The sequence below is a fragment of the Botryllus schlosseri genome, chromosome 1 (genome assembly GCF_051294905.1).
Source record: "Botryllus schlosseri isolate E-star chromosome 1, Bs_hap1, whole genome shotgun sequence".
In the NCBI taxonomy this organism is placed as follows: Eukaryota; Metazoa; Chordata; class Ascidiacea; order Stolidobranchia; family Styelidae; genus Botryllus; species Botryllus schlosseri.
This window is the reverse complement of record NC_137236.1, coordinates 9,902,531-9,928,860: the sequence shown is the minus strand read 5'-3', so window position 1 is coordinate 9,928,860 and position 26,330 is coordinate 9,902,531. Positions and strand designations below refer to the sequence as shown.

General features: G+C 38.7%; 1 protein-coding gene across 1 annotated transcript in view; it reads left to right on the top strand.

The window, feature by feature from the left end:
• LOC145453257 (solute carrier organic anion transporter family member 4A1-like) overlaps positions 1–12,225 on the top strand; it is a 34,566-nt gene extending 22,341 nt beyond the window's left edge. The window contains exons 5-13 of the mRNA XM_080331272.1: positions 657–747; positions 2,542–2,754; positions 5,064–5,236; positions 5,306–5,467; positions 6,148–6,299; positions 7,524–7,700; positions 7,771–7,824; positions 8,278–8,448; positions 11,154–12,225. Coding sequence (XP_080187398.1) covers positions 657–747; positions 2,542–2,754; positions 5,064–5,236; positions 5,306–5,467; positions 6,148–6,299; positions 7,524–7,700; positions 7,771–7,824; positions 8,278–8,448; positions 11,154–11,342 — 1,382 coding nt within the window. The 3' untranslated portion in view covers positions 11,343–12,225. The remainder of the gene's footprint in view (positions 1–656; positions 748–2,541; positions 2,755–5,063; positions 5,237–5,305; positions 5,468–6,147; positions 6,300–7,523; positions 7,701–7,770; positions 7,825–8,277; positions 8,449–11,153) is intronic.
• Positions 12,226–26,330: the final 14,105 nt, after the last annotated feature.

The window sequence follows — 26,330 nt, the reverse complement described above, 5'->3', positions numbered from 1 at the left end:
GGAAAAAGTTAAATCCACTTTGCTAGAAGAATGAGTTCTATATTTTGGAGAACATACGTCAACACTCTGAAAATGTGCTGCCAACTCATAAAGGTTTCAATACAATATCCATTGTAGAATAATATTTATTAACTCGAAGACTTTTCGGGTGCCTCTTTTCAAGAGTTATCGGCACTTACTTCATAGTTTGTTATTGTTGCCATTGGTACAATGCGAATTTCATGGTTTGTGATTTTGATTATTGCGTCATACTTTGCCTTTTTGGTTTTGCTTTTAAATCTGTTTAAATCCCTTTAGTGTGCCGATAACTCTTGAAAAGAGGCACCCGAAAAGTCTTCGAGTTAATAAATATTATTCTACAATGGATATTGTATTGAAAGCTATATTCAAGTTCTGTACCACGAACCAGCTATTTAAACTCATAAAGCCTATATACATTGTGAAATACCGCACCATTAAATGCTCGCACAGTGAACCAACGTCGTGACTAAATGACCTACCTAGTCGAATTCGGTCCTCTCGATTTACCATGTCGCTATCCCAGTGGCATTCAGCTTGTCTCCGGTAACAGATAGTTAACTTAGCTGATATGATTTCGATCCAATTTAATTTTACAAAGTATCTGTTAAAGTCGACGCCGTGTCCTTTTTTCGCAGGGATTTATTTCGCATTTTCCGTAGCTGGTCCTGGAATCGGATTCATCGCAGGCGGTGCCTTTATCCGCTTATACACGAACTTGGGAGAAGAGTAAGTACTGCCGATTATATAAATAAAAGGAAGAACGGGATTTCGAAGGGTGTCGACGTTATAGTTGAATATTCCAAGTTCCCGTGCCGAAAATATGCAACTATGGGTTGCATTTAAAACAAACATCAATTTAAAACATTGTTTAAAACATGTTTTTATTTATTTTTCGCCCTGACATCACGAATCGATGATTGTGTCGCCACAGTGTATTGGCATTAAAAATTGAAAAAAATAAGGTAAATATGGCTCCTATGACGAAAAGGGCTTCCGATCACTGGCATAAACAGACCAAAAACATATTTAACAAGGACTATCGTTATGCGGAATTCTTATGGTCGGTGGTCATGATCATCAAAACACCTATTCCGTGCCAATGATCTATATTTACTTGCCATAACTGTTAACCGACGACGATTTCGAGGGTTCCAGCCTCTCCATATCGTATACGTGGACTATACTGGGTGCAAATCATCCGTGTGTTTTAAAACACCATTTGTTTTAAATGCAACACTATATGCAACACTTACATTTCAAGAGGGTCACTTCAAGATAGTCAATCAGGTTTTGTCTTCGGGCGATACTTATTAACGTGGTTATGTTCCAGAGTACTTCTATCTCTACACCATGTGAACACTGCAAATCCAAATCTTGTATATTACCGATTTACACAATAGCGCATGAAGCTAATTCAGTAAACTTCACTATACGGTGCGTCACTGTGCTTTCATACACATTGCACTGCTTGCAAACGAGTCAAATACATCAATTTCTAGTGACTTGCGAAACATATCTCAACTACTTGGAGTAGAAGTACAAAGGTAAGACCTGAAAAAATACTCAATTGAGTGGTGAAAAAGTATATTTGGTCGACGTGCAAATGATTTTGGCGGTCCATTGCAGGTGGCTATACACTCGAAAATACAAGATAAGTCTTAGCAAGTAACACAGAATGACTTATCACACCATAAATAAGTGCTAACTTCGAAAATGTATTCAGTTACCGTGGTATGGGGGCTTCTTACCGCAAATTCAATCAGTGAACTGATAACCAATTTCAAAACTAAAAGAGGATGAAAAACTATGTATTCACACCCAAAGCGCCATAAAGGGTGGTACATAGGGTTGCATTTAAAACAAGAATCAATTTAAAACAAACACCTTTAAAATCGAGGCCCTTGTTTAAAACATGATTTTCATATCTTCTTTTATTTTAAGCCGTGCCGTCGCAAACATTCAATTGTGACGTCATAGTTGACTGACATTGACAATTGAAAATATAGGGTAAATATTGCTCCTTTGCCGAAATATCTGTACTACAGCTGTTGAACCGAATATTTTGAGGGTTCCAGCCAACCCATATCGATATGCGTCGGCTATACCTGGTGGTAATTGTCCGAAAGCTAATACAACATGTTTTTGAAAATTATTTACACTATTTTGGCATATAATTTTACAACTGAAAAAAAATCACAATTATGTTGAAAGGCATTTGTTTACAACACTGTTCAAAACATGTTTCAACCAAAGTGTTTTGAAAAAATATTTGTTTCAAATGCAACCTTAGTGGTACTCGGAAACAATCTTTAACTCAGAATTATAACGCGGTCATTAACCCTACGTGCCTACTTTCATACCTTCCAATACGTACCTACGCACAAGCATGATCTGGAATATATCAAATCATTTGCGTCGACATCCTATCATTCATTGTATCGCGATCTTTTGATGTGATGGTCCGAGGGTATCATTAGTAATGAACTGAGCTGAAACTTTTTTTTTCGCTATCGCTAACAGAATCGATATCGACGAGAGCTCAGCATTTTGGATCGGCAATTGGTGGCTCGGATTCCTCATTGGCGGCGTTTGCGTTATCGTGATTTCAGTGCCGATTATACTTTTCCCGAAGCAACTTCCCAATACGTCGCGATTCCGCGTGGGACGGGAGAACGAGATCCATCAGAATGCCGAAGCTTTACAAGCGAGGGGTGACGATAATTTCGGGAAAAGGTGCGTGAAAACGAACGCAATACCGGCGGACTTGAATTGAATATATGATTACAAACAACGAAATTAGCACATGCAGGTCCTATCCCACGTTGGTAAGAAACACGATTAGCTACGATGAGCATATAAGAAGGTGATTTTGAAAATTTGGACGGGTTGGTAGGTTTCAAAATCACCAATGCTAAGAAAACCAATTCGAGTACACAAACTCACGTCGAGGGCATGAAAATATTTGACGTACTTGGTGAATTTTGTCAGAAACATTCATATGCAAAGTCAGCAAATTCATATCTGAATTATTTTAGGATATCCCCGGCCTTTTGATCCTTAGCTTATAGCTACCAACTAGACCAAGACAAATTAGAAAACCAGTTAGCATACCGCATACCATTCGCAATGACCATTTCCCCGGTGGTCGCAAAATGTTTCGCTGTATGGGGAGATACAATAATGGTATGACCCACAGCTGCAACACCAATAGGTTGCGGGTTCGAGTCCGACTGAGGTCGACTCTAAAATCACATCACAAGTGTTGGAGTTTTATCTAGGCCCCTCCTCGCCATCTGTTCCGCGTAATCAGTGTACTGAAAAGTCCCCTAAGTTAGCTGTGTTACTAGTCTGCAGATGTGGAATATTATTAAAGAATATCGACCATTGTCCTCGCAAAGCACCAGGAATATTACAAATATCAACAGCAAAATGTTTTGCTACTCGGTGCTGACCTCATTTAGTCATCTGGCTGCAGATGATTATATTCGATATTTCATTTCTGTTAATGCAGACAAATGGATACAGTTGCTATTTCGTACAGAATGTTTCCAGTAATACGGTGCTGTGTCGCTTTGTCGCTTACCTCTGATGGCAGGCAGGTCTCCCTGGCCGCAACTTAAGTCGTAATCAAACTCAAAGCAAACGCCAACGTTAACCCACCCTTGCCAATACACCCCATCCTAACTCTCTGACTGAACACAACCTAATCGTGTTTTTTAACTTACGCGAACTTACGTCAGTGTGGTTCTTAATCTGGATTCGTTCAGTAGAGCACCAGGGGTTCGCTGAGTCAGTTTCGGGGTTTCGGCCCAGCTTAACTCTTCGAGACACTCATACTTGTTTGCTAAGGGGTAATTGGGCTATCAGTGTTCATTGGGATGGTGGATATCTAAATGAACAAACACAGTGGACTCTGTAGCAATAATGGTATGACTGTGCCATTTACCGACTTGAAATCGGTCAATCCTGATAACGCGTGTTGAAGGCAAATAATTGAGCAACCTCGTCCAGACAGTGGCAACTAGATGTCAATTCCTCGAGATGCCACAGCTCAACAATTGATCGAAACTATAATAATTTTCATCTATGTAGGTAATTTATATGGAATTCCAGTAGCGTGCATATAATTTACCTTTTCGAAAACAGCGTATCATTGATTTGAGGTCGATTTTGATCTCTTAATTTATGGGTAATAACTAGGGCAACTTTTTGTTCCAGTCAAGTTCGTGGAAAGTTCCATTTATTTTTTACGAAAGTTGCAGTAAAAAGTTGCATTAACTTTGCACAGCGTTGCACTAAAAAGTTGCATTCGTGGAAATGTTCCTCGAAATTATTAGGGTATGAGATACTCGAATCAATCCGTATCTAAGGTACTGTAGCAAACTCAATGTTGGCGTCTTCAACAAAATCAATAGCCTGAAACAATTGGTCCAGTGAAAATATAATTTTCGGCGGTCTAGCCTGAACGTACGTCAAATCGAAAAGGACCTCAAATTTAAACGACAGTGAAATAATCAAGCGATCTATTTACATAAATAGTGTCAAATATTTCCAGTAAAACGTTAGTCGCATGAATTATCGGGAAAATTTGGCAAAACATGGAAAATCAAAAAAGTTAATAAAATTTGCGCGAAAAAAATGGAAAAAAGTTGCAAAAAGTTGCAATATAAGAATCCTCCAAACAGCTTAATACGCCATGCTACATAACTTCCGAGTATTGAAGAAGCTGTCGGAAGCTGTAAAATAAGTTGCAAAAGTTGCAAAAACTGGCCCTAGTAATGACCCCTGTATTAGTACCGAAAGAAGTATATTATAGTTTTTCAAATCTGATAGGACTCCTTGAATGCATTTAGCTGACTGTCGCTTTCGATGATTACCAAAAGCTTAAGAACCATTGCCTTACGTAATTTCATTCCTAACCTAACCGGGATGGACTATAACGGCGATCACTTTACCGTGTGAATTTGTGAAACATCTTTCCGAAATTGATAATGCCTGACTTGTCTGGCAGGCTTTTGCTAACGGCATAACTTTAATGACAGGTTCAAGGATATTCCGAGGTGTTTGAAGGCCGTTCTTAAAAATCCCACTCTTGTATGCGTATCAATAGCGGGAGCAATGGACTCTGGCAGCATCGTTGCAATTTCCACGTTCGGTCCGAAATTTGTGGAATCGATATTCCGTTTCCCTCCGTCTCAAGCCGGACTTTACTTCGGTATGAAAGCATCGCGTATGCCATTCCTTTGAATACCTGTTTGTACATTTTGGTAATATTCTGTCACAGGAATCGGCGCGATTGTTGCTGCCTTCGCTTCCCATCTTGTTGGAGGATATTTGGTGACTCGGCTAAAGCCGGGAATTCGCTGGATGCTGAAATTCGCTATCGGGTGCGCGTGTATGGCGCTGTGCTGCACATTCGTGTTTCTGATGAGATGCGAAACCCCAGGTAGGTTCTCGTAATGGTGTATCAGAATTCTGACATCTTGAAGTATCTAAATACACTTAAACTTCTGATTTCCATTTTAAACACCAAATATGAGGATTCTGGCTGGCTTATGATTAAGATTTGGAGTCGGAGATGTCATCAGACTACATATGGCAGAGGAATTCAAATCAATTTTTCGTTCGAATTTAAGTGCAACTCCGGAAATGGAACTTGCATTTTGCTTTATACCAAATATATTTCGAACATGAGCTGACGTGTGCTCGAAGTTAATCTGCGAGCTACTGTCATCTTAAATGTATTGTTTTTGAGTTTTCGGAATGTGATTCCACAAAATGCTAGTTAATCAATCGTTACGGTCAAGTCCAGTGGCATGAGGGTGCAAGGTTACATACATACATCATTATTATGACCTCGATTCCGCTGCTTCTGATTACGGACCAATGCGCGGGTATACTGTCATCTTGTGACTGATAACAAAATCGATATTCTCCGCTTGGTCGCAGCACTGCTACATCGAGCTAGGCGATCACAAAACAGCTTTCGCCTTACTCACGCAGTAGTTGCATCAATATGTCAGATCGACGGAGAGATGATGGCGTACATTGTGTAATTAAACACTGGGGACATTTCGCTACTGCTCAGTGACACTTCGGTTTGTAAATGACGAAATTTCCTTACAGATGTTCCAGGTGTCAACCGTCCCGGAGAATCGATATACAGCTGTAAAGGAAGTTGTGGTTGTAGCACAGATCTTTATGATCCTATTTGCGGGGCTGACGGCTTGACGTATCTTTCACTATGCGACGCCAATTGCACTCTCACACACTCGAAAGTATGTTGATGAAATAACTAAGAGTGAGCTAATCGAATCGAATCACCGCATTTAAATACTTCGTTACCAACCAATTTCCAGCGTTTCCGTAACAAAGAAATAAATGACCCAATGCTTGCCCTTTTCCCACTCTTGTTAACCTTGTCTGGGCTGGGGAAATACTTTAAAATCGGCAATGGTTCACTACTGTTGTTTAGCAGTCATATGTACCAGTGGTTCTAAACCTTTTTTAAGCTTGCGGACCGGTATTAGTTTCAAAACAAACTTTGCTGACCAGTGTTTTTCCAAAAATCGAAATTGACCCCCAAATGTAACTACGACATATTTATGCAACGCTAAACCAAATATTGGAAAATTCAGATTTATGCCTGCAGTTTTGATGATGATAATATACGTTTTCCCACGTGGTTTATAGAAGTTTCTGCAAGGTGAAGTTCAGTTAAAAACCAGTAAATTCATATTGATTGTTCGGTATCTTGTGAAAGAACTGCAACGTTCCCTGTTTGCTTGTAATATTGTGACTTAAGCTTAGTTCAAAGTAGACGATTAACCCTCTATGACGATACGTTACGTAGCGTCCAAATTTGTAAATAAATTGAAAATTTCATGTTGCATCTCTCTTCGAATAGCTTCCAACTTATTTCATTTTGCAATTGTGATATAACATAACAATATATTTGGCGGACGTACACGACACTTTACAGGACCTGCTTTTATCCTTGGTTGAGAACCAATAATCGATAGCAATGATCCTTAACCGCGGCTATAAAATAACCTTCTTGCGGCTCTGTTTGACCTCTAAATATGCCACAAAATATAATAGACGACAGTTGCCGTTTGTTGCTGTGAACAGTTATAGACAATTTCTGTATATGAATGCTAAATTGAGGGATATTAGTTATGTCTAAAGCCGTGCAAGACCGCTTCTGAAAACCAGGAAAGGGAATTCCTGCAGACCAGCGTCAAACGCATGGATGAATGGCCTAGGATATATCTTAAGATCTGCTGGTCATAGACCTTTATATATCGTCTCTGTGAAGAGTATATTTCGACACAATGCTGCTAACATAAAAAAGTGGTTCATAGTCAAGTATAAATTGCCGAAAATCAATAGAAGGGTGGTAATCCCTTCATTCTGGCATGTCCAATATAATCTTGGGATGTGTCTACTCTGGTGCTCTCGCCATTTTCTTCGTTAACGCTATGTTTCATTACCTCTGATAGGAAATCGTCAATTGTACGGGAATAGCTGACTCCAACGACGATATTTCATTAGAAAATGCAACAGCCGTTACTGGGAAATGCAATCCAACAACCCCATGCCCTTCAGTCGGATTTAACATAGCAATCGCCTCCATGTTGGTATTCTTCACTTTCTTAAAATTTCAACCGGTGTTACAGGTAAGCTGAATATATTTTGATGGCCGCTTCAACTATGCCATGCATATAATGTATGTGTATTTTGTAATAGGTTTCACTGAGAACAGTGCCGTTGCATCAAAGGTCCTTTGCCATTGGAATACAGGTAATCACGCTATTATGCTTGACATCCGTAATCTTACCCCATGATGAAATTGCTCTTTCGATCATCAAAAATTTTGATTTCGTTTTTGTTCTATCAAGAGTAATTGTAAATTGTAAATTCTCGTACTACTCAAGTAGGTTTTGCATACTGGCAATACTTAAGTGGATATGCTTTAAGACTACTTTTGCGTCTACTTCCCATGTCGTTTGCATCAGAACTACTTATTTTTCACACTCTTGACTTTATGTACTCAAAAAGTCGTTTTGGGATACGTTTGCATCACATGTAATAGTGAAACGGTCACTGCAATCGAGTGGATTATCTTCGTAACGTGTTGACTAGATGTTGTTTTTGTATGTCTTGGATGGAGATGTTTGTATTTGTACTTATACTGAGTACCAGTACTTGTACTTAGTAGCAACGCTGACTATTTCAACCTCCTCTGAATTTCAGTGGGTGATCATGCGCTGTCTCGGATTGATACCGCTTCCACTGATTCTCGGCGCACTACTCGATGCATCCTGTATAGTATGGGAAGAGGTGTGCGGAAAGTGCGCGTCCTGTCGTCTGTACGACAACCGTATCATGTCGAATTCTTTCACCATCCTGCTCGTATGTGCGAAGGTAGGAGAGACTGTACTTTATAATGACACCAATATCATTAACTAAGATACTATCTTGAATTAGTGTCTCTAATGATTTCGTATTAGTTATTGAAGATTATATATGTTATCTGTTCATACAGCATACACAGTACCAGGGCATGGTATGGTATGGTATGGAATGAAATTTCGGTATGGAATATGGAAGAGTGCAAGTATGGTATGGCATGGAAATTTCCCAAGTCTGGTATGGAATGTGTTTTCCATACTTCCATACTTTTTCCATACTTAGACAGTTTTGCCAGAACCATGACAATAGTCCTACTTTCGATTTGTCAAATTGATTGAATACCACATAACATCGCTCACTGTCTATGTTCATATCTCAAATTGTGATTCATGACTCAACCATTACGGTGGGCATCAATTTGAAGGCAACAAAGTTTTGCGTCGGGCATATGAATGAAAATAATATTATTGATGATTATTCCGATTTAAATATCATAAAAATGAATGATATTCGACCATTTTCGCGTTACAATTGCATTTCGCTTATCGTAACTTCCACTACGTAAATAACCAAAGTAGAAGTTACATCAATATTATTATCAATTTGTTGAACTTGGAAATAATTACCTGCACTTTGGGAATATGATCATCACACAATATCTATTTGACAGAATCATCATTGTAATTCAAAAATATGTAGTTTTTTTTGAAGCGACATTACGATATGCTGGCCTACAACACGCATTGTAACTTCATGAAAACTGTTGATTTCTGATATAATGGACAGAGGGCACCTTGATGTTGGCTGATGAAGCTAACGAGTGTGACCCACAGATTGGCGGAGGAAATAGACATTTGATTACCTGTCGCAAAATGATTGTGGTGATGTAAAAATTATTGAAAGGTATATCTCAATGCAGGTGTTTCCAACCGATGGTGAATACCCCAATTGTGGGGAATTTAGGGCCTTCTGGTTGGGAATAGACTCACTTGGAAAACAAATTCTTTACAATTTTAACTTCGTTTATTAGACGTCTGTATGAAATGCCGATTGCAATTCAGCAATTCGTATTATCAGTGCCTCCAATTAGCGATAATCGATTGGACAGCGGCACGCGATTTCCCTCATATAGGTTGTTATTCATTCGTATGCTAAATGATGTGAGGTGTGATTGAAATCACCCGATTCGTTAAAATAAAAGTTCATATGTATAAGAATATGTACTCACGGAAGATTGTAGAATCGCTAATTGATAGCATAGCCGGACTCATTACTGATGAAATGACATATATTTCTTACTACTCGAATTATAGTAGCGTGCGACAGTGTAGGTTATGGTGGCACCATACGCATAAGTTCGTCAACAACAGGAAGTTTATCTGACCCATGCAATATATTCGGCATTTACACATGTAAATTGATGCTCCTTGGTACATCTGGAAAAATTTCAAATCCTTCCTATTTTTCTGTCGCCTTACCTCACCTATATCCATTTTACGGAGGCACAAAATTGTGTGTACGGTTACCAGTTGCGTAATCATTAATTTTATTGCGTGCTGTTCCGTTCTGCGGGGGTCTTAACTTTCACCAATAGCAAGTATTTACAAAAGAAAATCTTAAGAAATTTTATTGGAGGAACAAATTTAAAGTGTACGAAGGTTCGGAACCAATCCTATAATTTGGCAATACCTTTGTATTATGTGTTTCTGTATATTAGGTTATGTTAGCAGTGCGTTACCACACTAGATTTACATGCCTTGAGATTCTGTTGTGATTTCCAAATAATCCCATGTGTATAGGCCTACATTATAAGTTCCTACATCGCTGACTACTTATGATATAAATAAACTGGGGATATCATTGTTGCATCAGGGCCGTTTAAATGGATATTCTCATCCAAAATAATTAGAATATATACGCCGGAACATTTCCACACATCAAAAATAGAATATCACTTGAGAGGTTGGTCAAGTTGCGAAAGTATGGAAAAAGTATCATAACCTAAGTTATGGAAAATTGTCAAGTATGGTATGGAACAATTGGGCGGGTATGGAGTATGGAATATTCCCATTCCATACCATACCATACCATACCATGCCCTGCACAGTACACACTCAGCACCGAAGCACTATCTACATCTGGAATTGAATGCTCGAAATACCAATCAATTTTCCAAAATGTAGGCGAAGCCTCCTAGCTATATTTTCCTTATCAGCCATCGTAGTTAGACCCAAAATGGATGCGTCATGAATTACGTCAACATTGAATTATATAACGCCGCCCAATGATCATAAAAGGAATAGAACATAGTAACACAACATTGAAGCTTTAATATTAAGACATGTCGTGAACCTGATATGCTGGAAAAAGTGCATATTCTGAATCGTAATCGTATCTTGGATTAAAATTGGCTACTGATTAGCGTTATCAGGCCTGTGACGTTTTAAACGTGGTCCTAATCGTCGTCGGTTAGTTATCCCAGACAAAGAAATGTGTATCATATCATTTTTATGTGTCGATCGCATCTCCTTAGCATAGAGCTTACAGTAAGGCAATATACTACTGCTTTGTATTATTGTTCCCGTAGCTATATTCTCGTCTAAAATGTACTGTACAGGGTACACTACTACTTAATGAACGTGGATTTAGGTTTAGATAACTTTCATCGTCTGAAATTTATCAATTTATGTCACTCTTACCTTGCCTTAATACGACAGATTATATCGATCACATCGTTGCTGATAGCTCTGTTAACGTACAAGTCTCCTCCAAGAGACAATTCAAGTATCGAACTGGACGGAGAAAGCGAAAAGAAATGTGAAACGGACGAGGATTCACAATCAACCACAGGAAAAGATGCAACCGAGGGAAAGACTCATGTTAACAAAGCCTTCGAATACACATAAATAATCATATCGATGACTGACCTTTCCCTGTCCCTTGGAATGATCCAAATATATTTTCCACCCGAGGTTGGAATCGAGGCCTTGTCGGTCATATCATGAATCGTGCTACTAGGTTGTACCGTTGAGCTTGATGAGCGTTTGGTACCGTTGAGCTTAGAAGACGACCTCTTTGTCGACTGAACATAACAATCCATCACGAATTTCCATATGTATACCTACTGATAGGTATTTTTTCCAAATCAGCTGCTTGACTCAGCTAACATATTATACTATCAATAATACCTATACATAACAATTCAGTTCAATATGGTGAATTTTGGATTAATTGCAGTCAAGTATTTCTGATCTCAATCGTTCAGTATATAACTCGACGATGGCAGGTTTTCAACAACCGGTAAAATTCAAATTGTTAATTTTTGACAGTTTTCTCTTATGAAGTCAATTCATTGCGTGACACCCCAGTGTGTAATATGCTTTGTATAAAATCCATACATGTATTTCCAATAAGCTGTAATATCATAATTGCATTCTTGTCAAGATACCCTTTCACTTACAAACTTTATCTAATGTTTGTGTTGAATTTGAGAATGATATTGTGTTGTGATCAGACAGTTATTGCTACATCACTGGTACAACTGCTCAGTCTGTCAGTATTTCCTTTTCATATGCATACGTGACATGTAATTACATCTTGATAACGAAGTCGTTTTTATCATAAATAATGCGTGTTTTGAAGACGCTAAAATATCGTATAAAATGTCTTTAAATGCACAACTTCTGTCGATTTCATTAAAAACTTTACGATACTTGTTCAATATTTCGTTCAAACTCTTTTTATTCTAATATAAAAATTATAATTTTCCAATGATGAAGAATGATCACATTTTACGTTCGTCGCTTGTGATTTATTGAGAAAGAGACACACAGGCTGAATTTATTTCTGCACTGCACTGCAGAGTTGGATCAATTGTAATTTGTAATGTAATTGAATGTAATTAATTACATATTTCAATGTAATTGTAATGTAATTGTAATTGAAGCATTTTTATTTTGTGTAATTGTAATTGTAATTGTAATTTGACAAAAATTTTGCTCAATTACAATTTCAATTACATTAAATTGCTATTGAGACCTGACAAGCACAACATAAAATAATTGACTTATAATGCATTCTCTTTAAATGTCGACAAGGAATTTGGTGGATCCATTCGCGGAAGCCCTTGACTGCGCCCTTGCGGGCGAAGTTTTTTTAAATTTTTACCGCTATGCTGGCCTCGGCTGCCATTGTATACAATTATTAGATTACTAACCAACGGATGGATTCGCAACACGTGACTCACGATTGAATACGACGAGAAGCGAACTGCTGAGCCGGCTAAAAGCAGCAGAATTGATAGTCCCATAGCTAACGATCCAAGCGTCGAAATTTGATATGTATGGTCCTAATCGAAAGCTAGTGTCGCACTGATTCCGCAATAAAAGTATATTTACAGGCAATGGTACCATCCCAAAATAGTCGTGAAAGTCTGGGAATCGGCATTGTTCTGAACAATCGCTGGGAGTAATTGGTCATTGTTGTGGTCAAGCTGCTGCGGCGCTCTCACTTTCAAGAACAGTCGGCCTTAAACGGCTATTTTGGAGCAGTTACATTGCCCTGACGAGATTTTAATTTGTATTTTCGGAATTTGGACGCTTGAATCGCCAGCTCTAGGACTACAAAGTTTGCTGCTTTTAGCCGGCTCTGCAGTACGTTTGTCGGTGCATTCATCCGTGACTCACATCTTGCGCATCTATCCGTGGGTTGGCAATCTACAATACGATTTCAGATCACGATGCTGCATCGTTACTTCGTCTGGCTAACTAACCAGACCACTGGATATTATATAACGTCTTATCTGACAAAGCACGGTTTTGTTTTCACCCCTCATCCTAATTCCTACGTCCCTCGATAAAAATAATATTATTTCTTTAATTATATACTATGTACGCAAATCCAACCCGTGCATGATTATAATACTTTTTTCAACGACATACTGCATACTGGAATAGTTCGAAAACGTTTTTCTTTTATTAATTACCGGGTATTTGTGTATCATGAATGAAACATGAATACTTGAATTGTTGTTAATTACGACGCTACGGTTGTCAAGGAGCACGGTTGAATTTATGATTATTCAATTACATGTTCAACAGCAGCAATTGTAATTGTAATTGTAATGTAATTGAAGCGTGCAAGGAGTAATTGTAATTGTAATTGTAATTTGATATTTTTAGCATGGAGTAATTGTATTTGTAATGTAATTGAAACATGCATGAAAGTAATTGTAATTGTAATTGTAATTGAACTGAAATAATGTAATTGATCCAACTCTGCTGCACTGTGCAACTTGTGATTAGTGCTTCCACAACTTTTGTATTTGCTTATCATGTCAAGGTTTGCTGATTTAGTAAATTGCGCGGAGCATGATAATAAGTCTGCACAGCTATAAAATTCGACTGGAACCGGTAATGCGCTTGAGACGGAGAGCACACATAGTTATTGTAGAAAATTTTGTATTATGTTCGTAGACACCAGTCGAGAAGTTGGATTACCAATCTGTCATTTTATCATGAAGGCTGTTGGCATGCAGGTCCTAAATTTTGAAACTAGCTGCAAGTCACTGACTTGGGCTGAGGTTCGGAGTTGGTGAGGCACTGGCAAGTATATTAACCCAAAACTGTAGCTTACACAATAGACTTCTTGTTACTTCATATCCTATATCAGCATTCTTCACACGCAGGCTACACAAAAAGCAGGCTAATATCCACATTCAAAATTGATTGGTGTAATGGAAATTACGTAACGGCTACCTGAGTAAGTGAATATATTTGCACTGCACGTAGGACACGTCAACTGCACGATTCTATAATCAGTGAATTTCAATATGTGATATGTTATGCACTTGGGCGACTGAAATAAATTACCAGTGCGAATGACGAAGGTGGTGAGAATTAAATTCTTTAATAATTGTTAATTTTTCTGAAGTGGAATAATTTGAGTAAACTAAAGAAGAAATTCGAGTGCTGTGTCTCCCTAACTTATGTAGTTTCGACGCAATTGTAAAAACTTGTTTAACTCACGACGCACCACTAATCGTAGCTTTGACAATAACTTATTCTCTCTCAAGCCGCGGTGAATTAATATTTCGCGCTATATTGATAACGTAACCAAAATCCGGTGTAGTGGCAGTCCATCTGAGCCGACGTCAGGCTGAAAAATGCGGTCAAATTGACTTTCTGCTTTCTTTCGCTGAACAATCATATTTTCGTCATAACTGTTCGATTAGCACGAGGCGCGAGAATAATAGTAAATACCATGAATATTCATTACAGACTCACAGTTGCAAGTTACTGTAAAGCAATTTTCACCCTTTCCAGGGTTATTACAGTATGGAGCTATCTGATAATATGTATGTAATCAGCACCGTAACTGCCGCACCCCAAACCCCCCAATTGGGGGGGGGGGGGCGAGCTCGAAGGGGGCCCAAAATTATTTCGTGAATTAGCATAAATCATAGAGTATTTTTTGAAAATTTATGCAACTTTTTTCAAAATTTTTAGAATTCAAGTAGCCATGTATCTTTATTATTGGGCATTGGGCCATTACCGCGCCACGACCCACCAAGACATACAATCAAGTTTTAGGCCATATAACATACGGCTCCAAGAGGTGTGCCAGAACGATCGACAGCGAGAAAACCTTGGCCGAAAGGGTCTATGCCCTTTTGCTGACCAAAGACGTCGTTATATATACAAAATACATATAGGTTTAATTTTCCATAGGCGCCTAAATGACTGGCGCCGAATGTTCCTGTCTTTGCAATCTGAACCTCACAAAAAAAATACCATCCCGCTGGGAAAAATTTTATGCAAGTGAAGAAATACCAATTTGAAATCGTCTGCGACTGTTAGTTTAGAAGCCTACGTTTGGGCGATTCTATATTTTTTGATATAGCAGACTGGAAGTCACGAAATAACATCATGTAACGAAGTCATATCAACGGGTCCGCCCGCCCGAAGATGTTTAATTATTATTTACGGACCCTCTCGTTTTCAAGACACGTCACTCAGCTCTACCGCTAAATCTAATTACGTGAGTAGAGAGGACAATAAATTGATAGCATGATATATATGCAATCGCCGATCTGATTGGCCGATTTTATCATAAATTATCGAAAATTTTCGCGCTTCGCGCTGGCTCACAATACAGTACAGATGATTTCGTGACAAACGCGAACAGCTTGATGGAGGGGTCGTTTCATTACCCTATGGGAGCCCAAGACCCACGTTTTTGGGGGCCTGACGAGGTGCTGTTTCGTTCCTACCAATGGGTATACGCCCGAAGATGTTTAATTATTATTGAGTGGTCCTACCTCTTCGAACACACGTCACTCAGCTCTACCGGCAAATCTGAGAACGTGAGCAGAGAGAAGATAAAAATTGATAACAGTATATATGCAATTCCCGATCATACTGACCGATTCAGTCATGAATTCTAGAAATTTCCCGCGCTTCGCGCGCTTAGGCGACAAAAGCTGATTCACTTAACAAACTCCCAACGCATATCACAAATAGCGGTAAATAGGGTATCGCCGGAGGGGGTCTGGGGGGCGAAGCCCCCCAGAAGTTCGGTGTATAACCCTATGGGGGGCCCACGACCAAAGTTTTGGGGGGTCCTGGCGAAGTGCTGTTACGGCCTTGTATGTAATATTTGTTGAATCTAGTGCAAAAATCCTGCTATGGTTTTTACATATCCAAGGTCACTATGATGGGTAATATATCCAATAAGCGAGAAACACTGAAAATATGGCTTGATCATGAGAATCTTTCGACCAGTGGTTTGAATTCATGATAAGAGTTGTCCGACTGGTTTTTGATAAAAGCTTTGTCGAAGACTGTTTCGATGAACAAGTGTAGGGATGACGTGTCAGAAGCGAGTATAGGCATATGAGACACATTCATTTCGAGTCGGGACATGTGAAGATGTAATTGTAAAGTTTTGGCCACCGACGACCGTCGCGGTATGGCCAAACCTTCCGATATGAATATGCTCCGTTGTCGGCAGTCGGCATCGAATGGTCCCCTTCATGCAATTCAAGTAGACAGTAGCAGGTACAAATGCGGAGTGCAGAGTAATTTAAATCACCCTTATTTGAAATCGCGCGCGTCGGACATGTTCGTGTTGAGTACAATAGTGGTGTGCGCGTTATGTATGTAATACATGTCCGCAAATTCCTAGCATACTACTATACTGTAATATTAAAAATGCATTCTTTTTCATGTGTGAGGCTCGGATCGCGAGATGACACTAAAACTCTGATTCTGTCGTGGTCTAAGAAGCTGGTAATTGAAGGTTATTGAGCTGTTGGGAGCTTTCAACTTAAATTGAGCTACAAAGTCGAACACACGGAATCGTGACTTTCTTTTCTCTTCTCATTTACTCGCGAGACAGAAAATAGGAAATCGAAATAAAAACCGAACACAAGTTGGAGCAACGTATCACAAGGTCAAAAAGTAGCGAGCTCTGATGTGCCCACTCTCCCTAACCGTCTCGGAGCATATTTTCCAGGACATCAGGCAAAAGCCTCAGAACAAACATAAGGATTTTTCACCCGTTCGACAAGCTGGAGCTTCCGGGACCCTTGCGTCATCTCTCAAAAACGATTTGTGCAAGCAAGTATTTTTCACTCGCGGAAAATACGCCGTAGTTTGGAAATGGGCGCAGAACAGTTCTTAAGACCTGGCCATCCAAGCACTATAGTAGACATTCTTTTACAAAACCCAGCAACTTCTTTCGCCGAGAAGGGTTGCAGTGAAATGGTTGAAATCAGAACGAGACACTATGGGCTAAGCTTAACTAATTTGCTACACATCTGACCAGAATATATATTTAAATATCTTCATCTTTTTTGTACAAGCATTTTTGGTAGGTTTGAAATTTATTTTTCCAAAAAAGTGTGAATGGACCTCAAAAAGGTTGAAAGCACTGGATTACTATAATTTTGGACATAGGCGTCACACCGCGTCACAGACAAATATTTCCTTTTGAGCTAATAGAAACAGCGTTAACTGAAATAGAGAATAGATGTTGACATGTCGAATTGGCATATAGATTTAGTGATTATCTCAAAAATGCATTTTAAACAGGTGAGCATTCGGAATGCTGTCACTCTTATCATTAAGTCAATAAATCGTCGAATCAAACGGACTCTTATCAAGGAATATGATCTTCCTTTATATACTGAATTAAGGAATGAATTGCACAACAAGTAATCGTCTGTTATTATACGTCTGCTGGCTGCTGCGCCCCAAGAATTTGACGCAACAGGTAGCCTAATAGCTGACCTCAGTATTTAAGCTTTATCGTAAAGAGGACATTTGGATTTGAATTTTGTACTTGAGATATTATTTTTTCATCCACAGTACAGCTGGTAAAAATACACATATAATCGGGGAACCTGCCACTTAAGAAATATAAGGATTCTTTTTATTAATATTCTCTGATAAAATAAAGGTATGTTACGTAGGCCTATTGCAACGAAAGTATTTTTTATCACAAGCTGATTGGATGATAATGTGACTTATTACAATACATTTTATGTTGTAAATTATCGGTGTTAGTCAATAAGTTATCAAAATTATTTGACATAGTATTTCGTTGTTGATTGTGTATCAGTATTCGGCGCCGCTGTTCCAGTGTTGTATACTGCACATAACAAAATTGACGTCTTCTCCTGTTGCATGAGATGGGATATCATCGTGTAATACGGGTTACGAGGGATGGTGCAAACGTTTTGATCATGTTCCTGTTCCGTAAGCGAGCCACAGTATTTTAGTAGACTCGTTCGCAGAAGAGCCATGAACATGTTTTCCGAAATCACATACTGTTACAGTAACGTTTAATAACTTACATTAAACTCCTTGGAATGAAAACGCCTCCTTTTTCTCTTTCAGCATTAGGGTGCCAGCGAGAAGGGATAATAAACGGAGAATTTAGTTAAACCTTGCATCGGTAATTCAAAGCAAATTGTCGATGTTTTATGTGAAATATCGCACCATCACCGTTGCGAATAATACTGCAAAATGGTATACTTCCGTCCATTACGTCATTGTCTATAGGGAATAGAACAGAGCAGTGATTTTTATCGTTTAATATTTTGAAGAACGGTGAAATTACTCACCAACTCGGCGGAATGATGAAACTCCTAAAATAAAAAATAACCGTCATTGAAACACACCAAATGTGTGCACCGATCAATTTGAAAACTATACAATTTATACACAAATTTGTTGCCGCTTTTGTTATATTATATTGATGTTTCTGCAAGGAGCAGTCCGGGTAGAAACCACTTAATTCAATATGATTGTTCATATTGATTCAAATACGATTTTTGTTTGAAACACCCTCTTTGCCTGTGCATATAACTGGACCTAAAGGGGCCGAAGAATATACGTTTGAATAGGTCGATCCACCAATACCATGGAGTCTATATTACCTCACGATGTAGAAAAATAAATTCGAAATTTAAAATTTGATATTGCATTGCTTGCTTCGAAATTAAGGTTTCTCAGTGCACTTTGTTTAGTAAGTCTGCTGTTGAGAACAACAGGACCAGAAAAAGTGAATCAGCCAATATAACCACGCTATTCCCGGTGACTCGGCAAATGATATTTGGATCCGGTGGTGGCAAAATGTTTCAGGGATCGGAAGAGTCTCAAGGCAGCCATAGAAATGGTTGTTTCTTATAAATTGCATGTACCACTCAGGTATTCACCTCTGGATCTGTTAAATAAGTAACAGCGCTAAAATTCGGCTAAAAATAGACAGATAACGTACTTGGAAATGGTAAAATTCTGCAATACAGAAAGCTGATAAAAGGAATGCAAAATCTATCAATCTCTTTGAACATACATCTAGGTATTCGCGTGAAATTTTAAACAGATGATGCAGGCTGTAGCAATGTTTACTTTCTCGTTTTTAGTGCAATTATCCTTATCGTTTTTAGTGAATTAAAAACCATGATACGGGCAATTTCATCACTACCATGTAGAAACACGACTCTCAACAATCACTCTCTTTCCGTATCGAATACAGCCGGGATTTCACAATTCAATGACGCAAGACTATAATGTATTTTTTATCACTTGCTTTGGTGCTTCGTACCACCATAGGGTCTACGGACCCCTGGTTGTAGCTAGATTTTAGATTACGTCGTCGTGTCGGTATCTTATTTCTGAACGTCGCAGTGACATTGTGATAAGACACTGTCTCAAAATGACAATATTTTTATTTTTACATTTATACACGCTGGAGAGGAAGTGTTTGGAATTACCAAAGCGACGTTATGTGATGTTGTATCATAGTGTCTTAAATGGTGTGGACACAGCGAGATTCAACGGCTCACTGCATTTGGGTTGAGTCACACTTTCCATTTGGCGCAAGACAACTTTACGGCCAATTTCGAGCTGCTTGCCTGCTGAGCGCTGCATTTGATTAAACGGGTATAAATGGAAAGCTGCTACCGTACTGATTACTAATATATAAATTTTATTCTACTCATGGCCCCGGAACCCCCGAAAATCAAACTCGATTTTGGATTGTGGTGGAGTTATGTATTGTGACGCAACAATGCTGTCTGGCTCTTGCTCCTGAGCTGCATTCTCGTTTTGCCAGACAGTATTGTTGCGTCACCATGCATAACTTAACCACAATCGATTATTCGTGGCTGATTTTGGGGGGCTCTGAGGACATGAGAAGTCAGTACAGCAGCAGCTTTCCACTGATACCCGTTTAATCAACTAAAGCGTTCGGCAAGCAGGTCAAAAATGGCCGTAAAGTTGCCTTGGGTCAAATGGAAAGTGTGACGTTACCCTAATGCAGTGAGCCGTGCAATCTCGCTGTGTCCACACTATGGTTATATAGGTTCGTGTTTACGATCGTGCCTGCAGCTAACATTGTAATACGTTTGTGTTCGCACGAGCCATATGCTTTCAGGGGTTCTCACTATCTATATGTAAGTTAATTACAGCGACACGACTCAGCATCAAATTATTGGGATGAGGTCGTACTTTGACGTATATCTCGGTCGGTTATCATCAACAGGTGGACACATTACCACTGTAACTACTCCATGAATTACGTCATCTACGTGTCTTACAAGCGATTATCATGTGCTATGAATACAATCGGAAAATATCAGGGTGAAAAGAGTCACGGTGTCACCCCAATTTTAACAGATATCAAATAGGTAATGTGACATTTGAAAGAGATCGAAAGTGATATCAAACCATTATAAAGACATCCCAAACGATAACATCGTTTGATTCCTTTCAGAATGATCTGGCATCGGATTTGAAGCTACCGCAATTTTTCAATGTGAGCGCACTGTCTCCCTTGACCCCTATTAAATTAAAACCAATACTTAAAATCGAGACTTCTAGTTTGTGTGGTTCTGTTGCAGCAAACTGGTCAAACCGCTGTTTTTGAATTCTAAAAATCGATCAATATTCTCGTGAAAATCTTTCATATAGCTTTCAGTCGCTATTTTAAGAGAGACGTCAGATGACGGTGGTGTTGTTAGCATTCTATAGCTAGTTATATTGTCGTCTAAACTAAACTACCATCTTCACAAAATTGGGTGTTCCGATAACCCTACTTGTGTCGCATGCCATTTTCAAGAAACTGCAGATGACGTTATCGTGGAGTGTGCGATATACACGAATAAAAGGTACCAGTTTAGAGCAAATTGCAGGAGTTCGGAGTATCCTTCACCATGGCAATTAACTGACGAGTATATAATACCTTTGCTGTGGAAATTCATAGCGAAAACAAAGATGGACTACTGTACGGCTGAGTTGATTTGATTATGCGATTGTTCCCAAATCTATTCGATTAGCACTTGTATAGTTATGAAGCAAACAACTATTGTTGTTATAAACGCCATTCAAATTGTTTTTAAATATAATAATATATTATTACTAGTTATGGGCTTCATTCATCAAAATATCTGAGTCGCAGATATTACAAGCTGCGGACTGGATCCAGTCGTAAGTTTTAATTTACTGAAAGAAGATCGAAGCAGTAGAACAATGTCGCAAAAATTTACATTGCTATTCCGGCTGAATAAATCATTGTCTCGCAACATGTGGTATACGGGATGTCATCTACGGTGGTTCGCAGTAAATATGAATTTCTTTTTAAGTAAGATTACAGTTTTAAAGGATCGGTAACGTATTTTATTTCTAATGTCAGAAATGTCATCAGTAGGGCGATTTTATGACGTAATAAACGGACGATTTTGACCTAAAAATTCAATCTTTTGACTCAAGAAACCTAATTTGGACAAATATTTCCATCATGTATGTGAATTAGATGTTAGCATTGTACTACTTTTTTCATTTCTTCAATGTGAATATACTATTCAATATATATTGAAGTTATGTACCTCCAAGAAGCTTTTCTTCATTTCTGGTTGGAACTGTCTCTCCTTAAGAATTTGTTGTTGTTTTTGATATTCATGGTGTTTGTCGACTACAATGGTCATTTACGCCAAGCCGGTTTTCTTTATTTTAGTTATGGAGCTGCCTACTTGTACCGCGGCCGACTTCTATGCTTTTTAAGACACCCCTTATACGCCAGGGGTGTCAAACATACGGCCCTTGGGCCGCATCCAGTCCGCCAGACGCCGGCCCGCGAAACAATTCTTAGTAGATTGAGAAAATCCATGTATTATTCAGCATATCTTCAATAAGTATTGAGATTTTTATCAAGAAAACATCCATTAAACAGTCCCCCAATACAGCAAAGGTCGAGTACCATCCTCTGCAATGTTAAAATGTAAGTCTGACCACCATTATGAACAAGTCGCTGACATTGACACAAGGCCCAAAAGTGCACACTGAGTTCAGAAAAATTGACCAAATAATAGTTATTCACAGAAGCGAAAATGCGAATGCGATACCGTTGCATATGCAGGGTACATGGGAAATGTAATAATTACATAAAAATTTATTTCAAATATCTATGGTCGCACTGCTTTATCAGTTATGACTTTTGACAAAGATTCCTGGCCTTCTGAGAAATCCAAATCGCGATTAAGTAATAATGAAGCAATTCCCATACGTCTGCATTTACAGTGAGCATTCCTCTCACTGCATATACGCAGGAATACCGCTAGAGTAAGACTAAAACAAAGGAATGAAACATATGCCCTCTTAATCGTCCTTAGAGTCACTTTTTAGCCGTTTATAACTGCATTCAACCAGTCAATAATCCTATTTTACCAATTCCATTGTCTGCGAAGAAAGGTGTTGCTAGAATAGAACCCCTGCGATCCGTAATATGATAAAATATACAATTGTATATAAAGGCTTGATAACAATGTATACAAGTGAGAAACTAGGGCATGGATTTTGAGGCACCATTTTGGATTCATTTGACTGGTCCGGCCGGCGAGCGATCTGAAGGTTTGAATCCTGCCCGCGATGCTAATTAAGTTTGACACCCCTGGCTTACGCAGATGTCTTTACGAAGTAATTTAGCCTGAAAAAACTTTTGAAATAACAGCTGAAAGCTACAAGCTGTAGCATGCCAAATGATAAGCTCACCGACAGTGGAAACATCTGCCATACATACGATATGTAGGTTGAAAACGTTTTTTGCCTTAGGAACGATTTTAACAAAATTTGCCACTTTTTCGACATGTCATTCATTTTGCCATTTTGTCAGTGTTATTAATAATCAGGAGCAGATATTAGCTCGTGAAACGCGTTTGTTTAGTAATTTCCCGCTCAGTTATTATCTGATTTTGTTGCGAATTTAAGAACTATAGGAAGCTATAATTGTAAATCAGGAATTCGACTTGGGATTGAGTCAAACTTTCTGAACAGGAAAATAATTTGATAATATTCGTCAATCTCTGTCAAGGAACAATCGTTGTTATCTTTACCGCCATTTTGTGTTTCTTGAACTTGTCGATACATCATGTTGCTTGTTTTTGAGAAATAGTTATCATGTACCGCGTAATTATGAACAGATGGGGTAAGGTCTTGCGTGGATCCAAGTTCTGAGGAAGATATCGATTTCTGCCTCGCTATCTGCTCTCCTAGCGACATATATATTCCCCGTTAGCGTCTCCAATAAAGAACTTTGGTCACAGCAGTTTGAATATTGGGTCCGTGGTAGCACGCGGAAGGCATTTCTATGATATTCACCAATTCAGACGTATATGCATACGGAGGTCCACAAGATTACATTAGGTCGGCATCCCATCTCTTCCTATATGTCGCTTCATACGTCAATTTATGGGAGTTCACACGTGTTACCTTCGGCGCCAATAATTGTAATTTCACTCCAGCACGGTTTGATTCTTCGATAATGTGAGTGACATCATTGTTGACTTAGGGAACAAACAATGACCCTTGCTTGGTGATAGCATTAAAGAGAGAGCGAATGCGACTAGCGACAAATAGGAATCTTGTTTTATTGACACTTGTAGGGCAATTATTTAACACAATAAACCAATCGTTTGTTTTTCCTGTATCCCGGGGGATAATTCTAAACTATGCCATGTTTGTATGTAACTTTGTTCCATATTAACTCAAACGTGGCCTATCTTGTGCTACTTCAGGGTTCTCTGATAATATTTTTTGCGTCACCTCAAAACATTGCCAGCTATTGTTGTGACCCAATTATTTTCGAATCGTCCTTTTATGTTGAAAATACTTAGACCTTTTAAGAGCGCCATCCACAAATCCTGTAAATGAATTAAATTTTGCGAAGCTGAGCAGGCGAGTGTTTGGATCCTAACACAATGTCTACGATTTAAAACGGATTGTTGAGATACAGAAGTTGAATGTCGCAGATAGCGACTTCTCTACTACCTAGCGACGACTTGCGACACTTCTGATTTCCGTTTTGTATGTTTTTGGTATTCGTTGGGTGTATGACTAAAATGGTCATCACCAGGCTGATATTCGTTACTGTGATTCCGTTTCCTGCCGACTTGTAGGTTGTAGCACGACCCACGCCTAGGCTTTTCAAGTCACCACTTACGGATATCAGAGGGCGATGAGGAACATAGAAAAACCTCTTAAACACTCGGGAAGGGATATTGGAGTCGACCACGGTCCGACTCGAACCCACAACCTATTGGTGTTGCAGCAGTAGATCATGCCACTGCGCTATCTCGCCAATTACTGATTTCCGTATTCGATGGAATTCTTTCCATTCCCTGTATTGTCATTTCATAAAACGCATATTAATCGATGGTATGAGAAACTGCACTTCATTACTGAACAAATGCGAGACCTATATCCGTTGAAAATTTGGAGTATTTCGGGAGATCTATCAGTATTGTGATACACTATTTTTAGACTTATGCTCTCAGTTTTTGTGATAGAATGCCGACATATTAAGGTGTATGTATAGTCTAGCTATATATAGATAGGGTTGCATTTAAAACATACGGTGTTTTAAAACACTTTGTTGAAAACATGTTTTAAACAGTGTTTTAAACAAATACCTTTTTGAGCAAAACAATTTTTTTGTCGAACGTTCATTTATTCCATAATTGTGTAAATACGTCCGAAAAACCATGTAGTATGGGCCTGCGGACGATTTGCACACAAAATAGTCGACGTTTACGATGTGCAGTGGCTGAAACCCTTGAAATCGTCGTTGGTTCAACAGTTTTTGGAAGTCGATATAGATCATTGGTACAGAATGGGTGTTCTGATGATGATGACCGCCGACCGTAAAAATGCTGCATAACGTTAAAATTTTGGTCTCTTTATGACAGTGATCGTAAGCCCTTCTCGTCGAAGTAGCCATATTTACCCTATATTCTCAATTGTCAATGCCAATATACTGTGACGTCACAATTAAATATTCATGACCTCATGACTGGAAACAAACAAAAAACACAATAAAAAACATGTTTTAAACAAGGGTTTTTAATTGATTTTTGTTTTAAATACAACCCTATATACATATGCCCTTAGCAGAGAATCAGTGTGGAGCTTGATAAACTTGAGCCAGCAACCCAATTCTTTTTGCGCCGAATGAAACAGATCATTTGCGAAAAAACACTATTATATTCTACATTTAAGTGAAAGACTCAAACGTTTTCATATTTTTATTAAACTATGCCATTAAATGGATATTGCAAAATTGACACAGATCGTCATATTCCGTTCCGTTTTGCAATTAAAAATGTCCGAAATCTACCTGTCGTGTTCTATATTTTTCGTATCAGCCTGATTGATTGCCGAATAATGGCGTTTTAACTTTGAAAAGCGATGCCAAAATGTTTCAGCTATTCGATATTGCCAATTATCCAATAAAACTAGGCGAAACGCACGCGAATGTGCGTTTAAGCGCTAATAATCGGGACGGAAAGCTATATTATATAAATGCTTTTACCCAATATGAGCGCCATATCGACCACATTAGCATATATCCGTGCGCTATATCTACAAAACAAACAAATCATCTTGATCCTGAAAGCTTCGATGGCTTTGACCGCGATATTCAGAAATGAAAGCAGTGAGTTAAGTTAACTATGTGTCGGGCACCGGTCATAGTCGAGATAAGCTTTTCGGGAAGATTCCGTATTTATTGTACTTGTCCAATTGCAAAGCTGTGACACGCAAAGTATTTCTACCCAATTCCGATAGAAATCATGTCAAAGTGACGAGAATAATATAGTAATTCTACGAATAGTAGGAGATAATCACGTTACGATATAGCTCGCACGCGCGTCGTGGCTGTGATAGGATCCGACAGAAATATATGCTCCATGAATGAAGCATATATACTGTCATCTGTTATCGATATAAGATACGGTTTATCTCTACAGCGCGGGACACATGATTGAAGCTAAAGAGTCACGCCAATTCTGATTAATTATATAATTGATTTGCTGGTACAATATGTAAATGGAATATGAA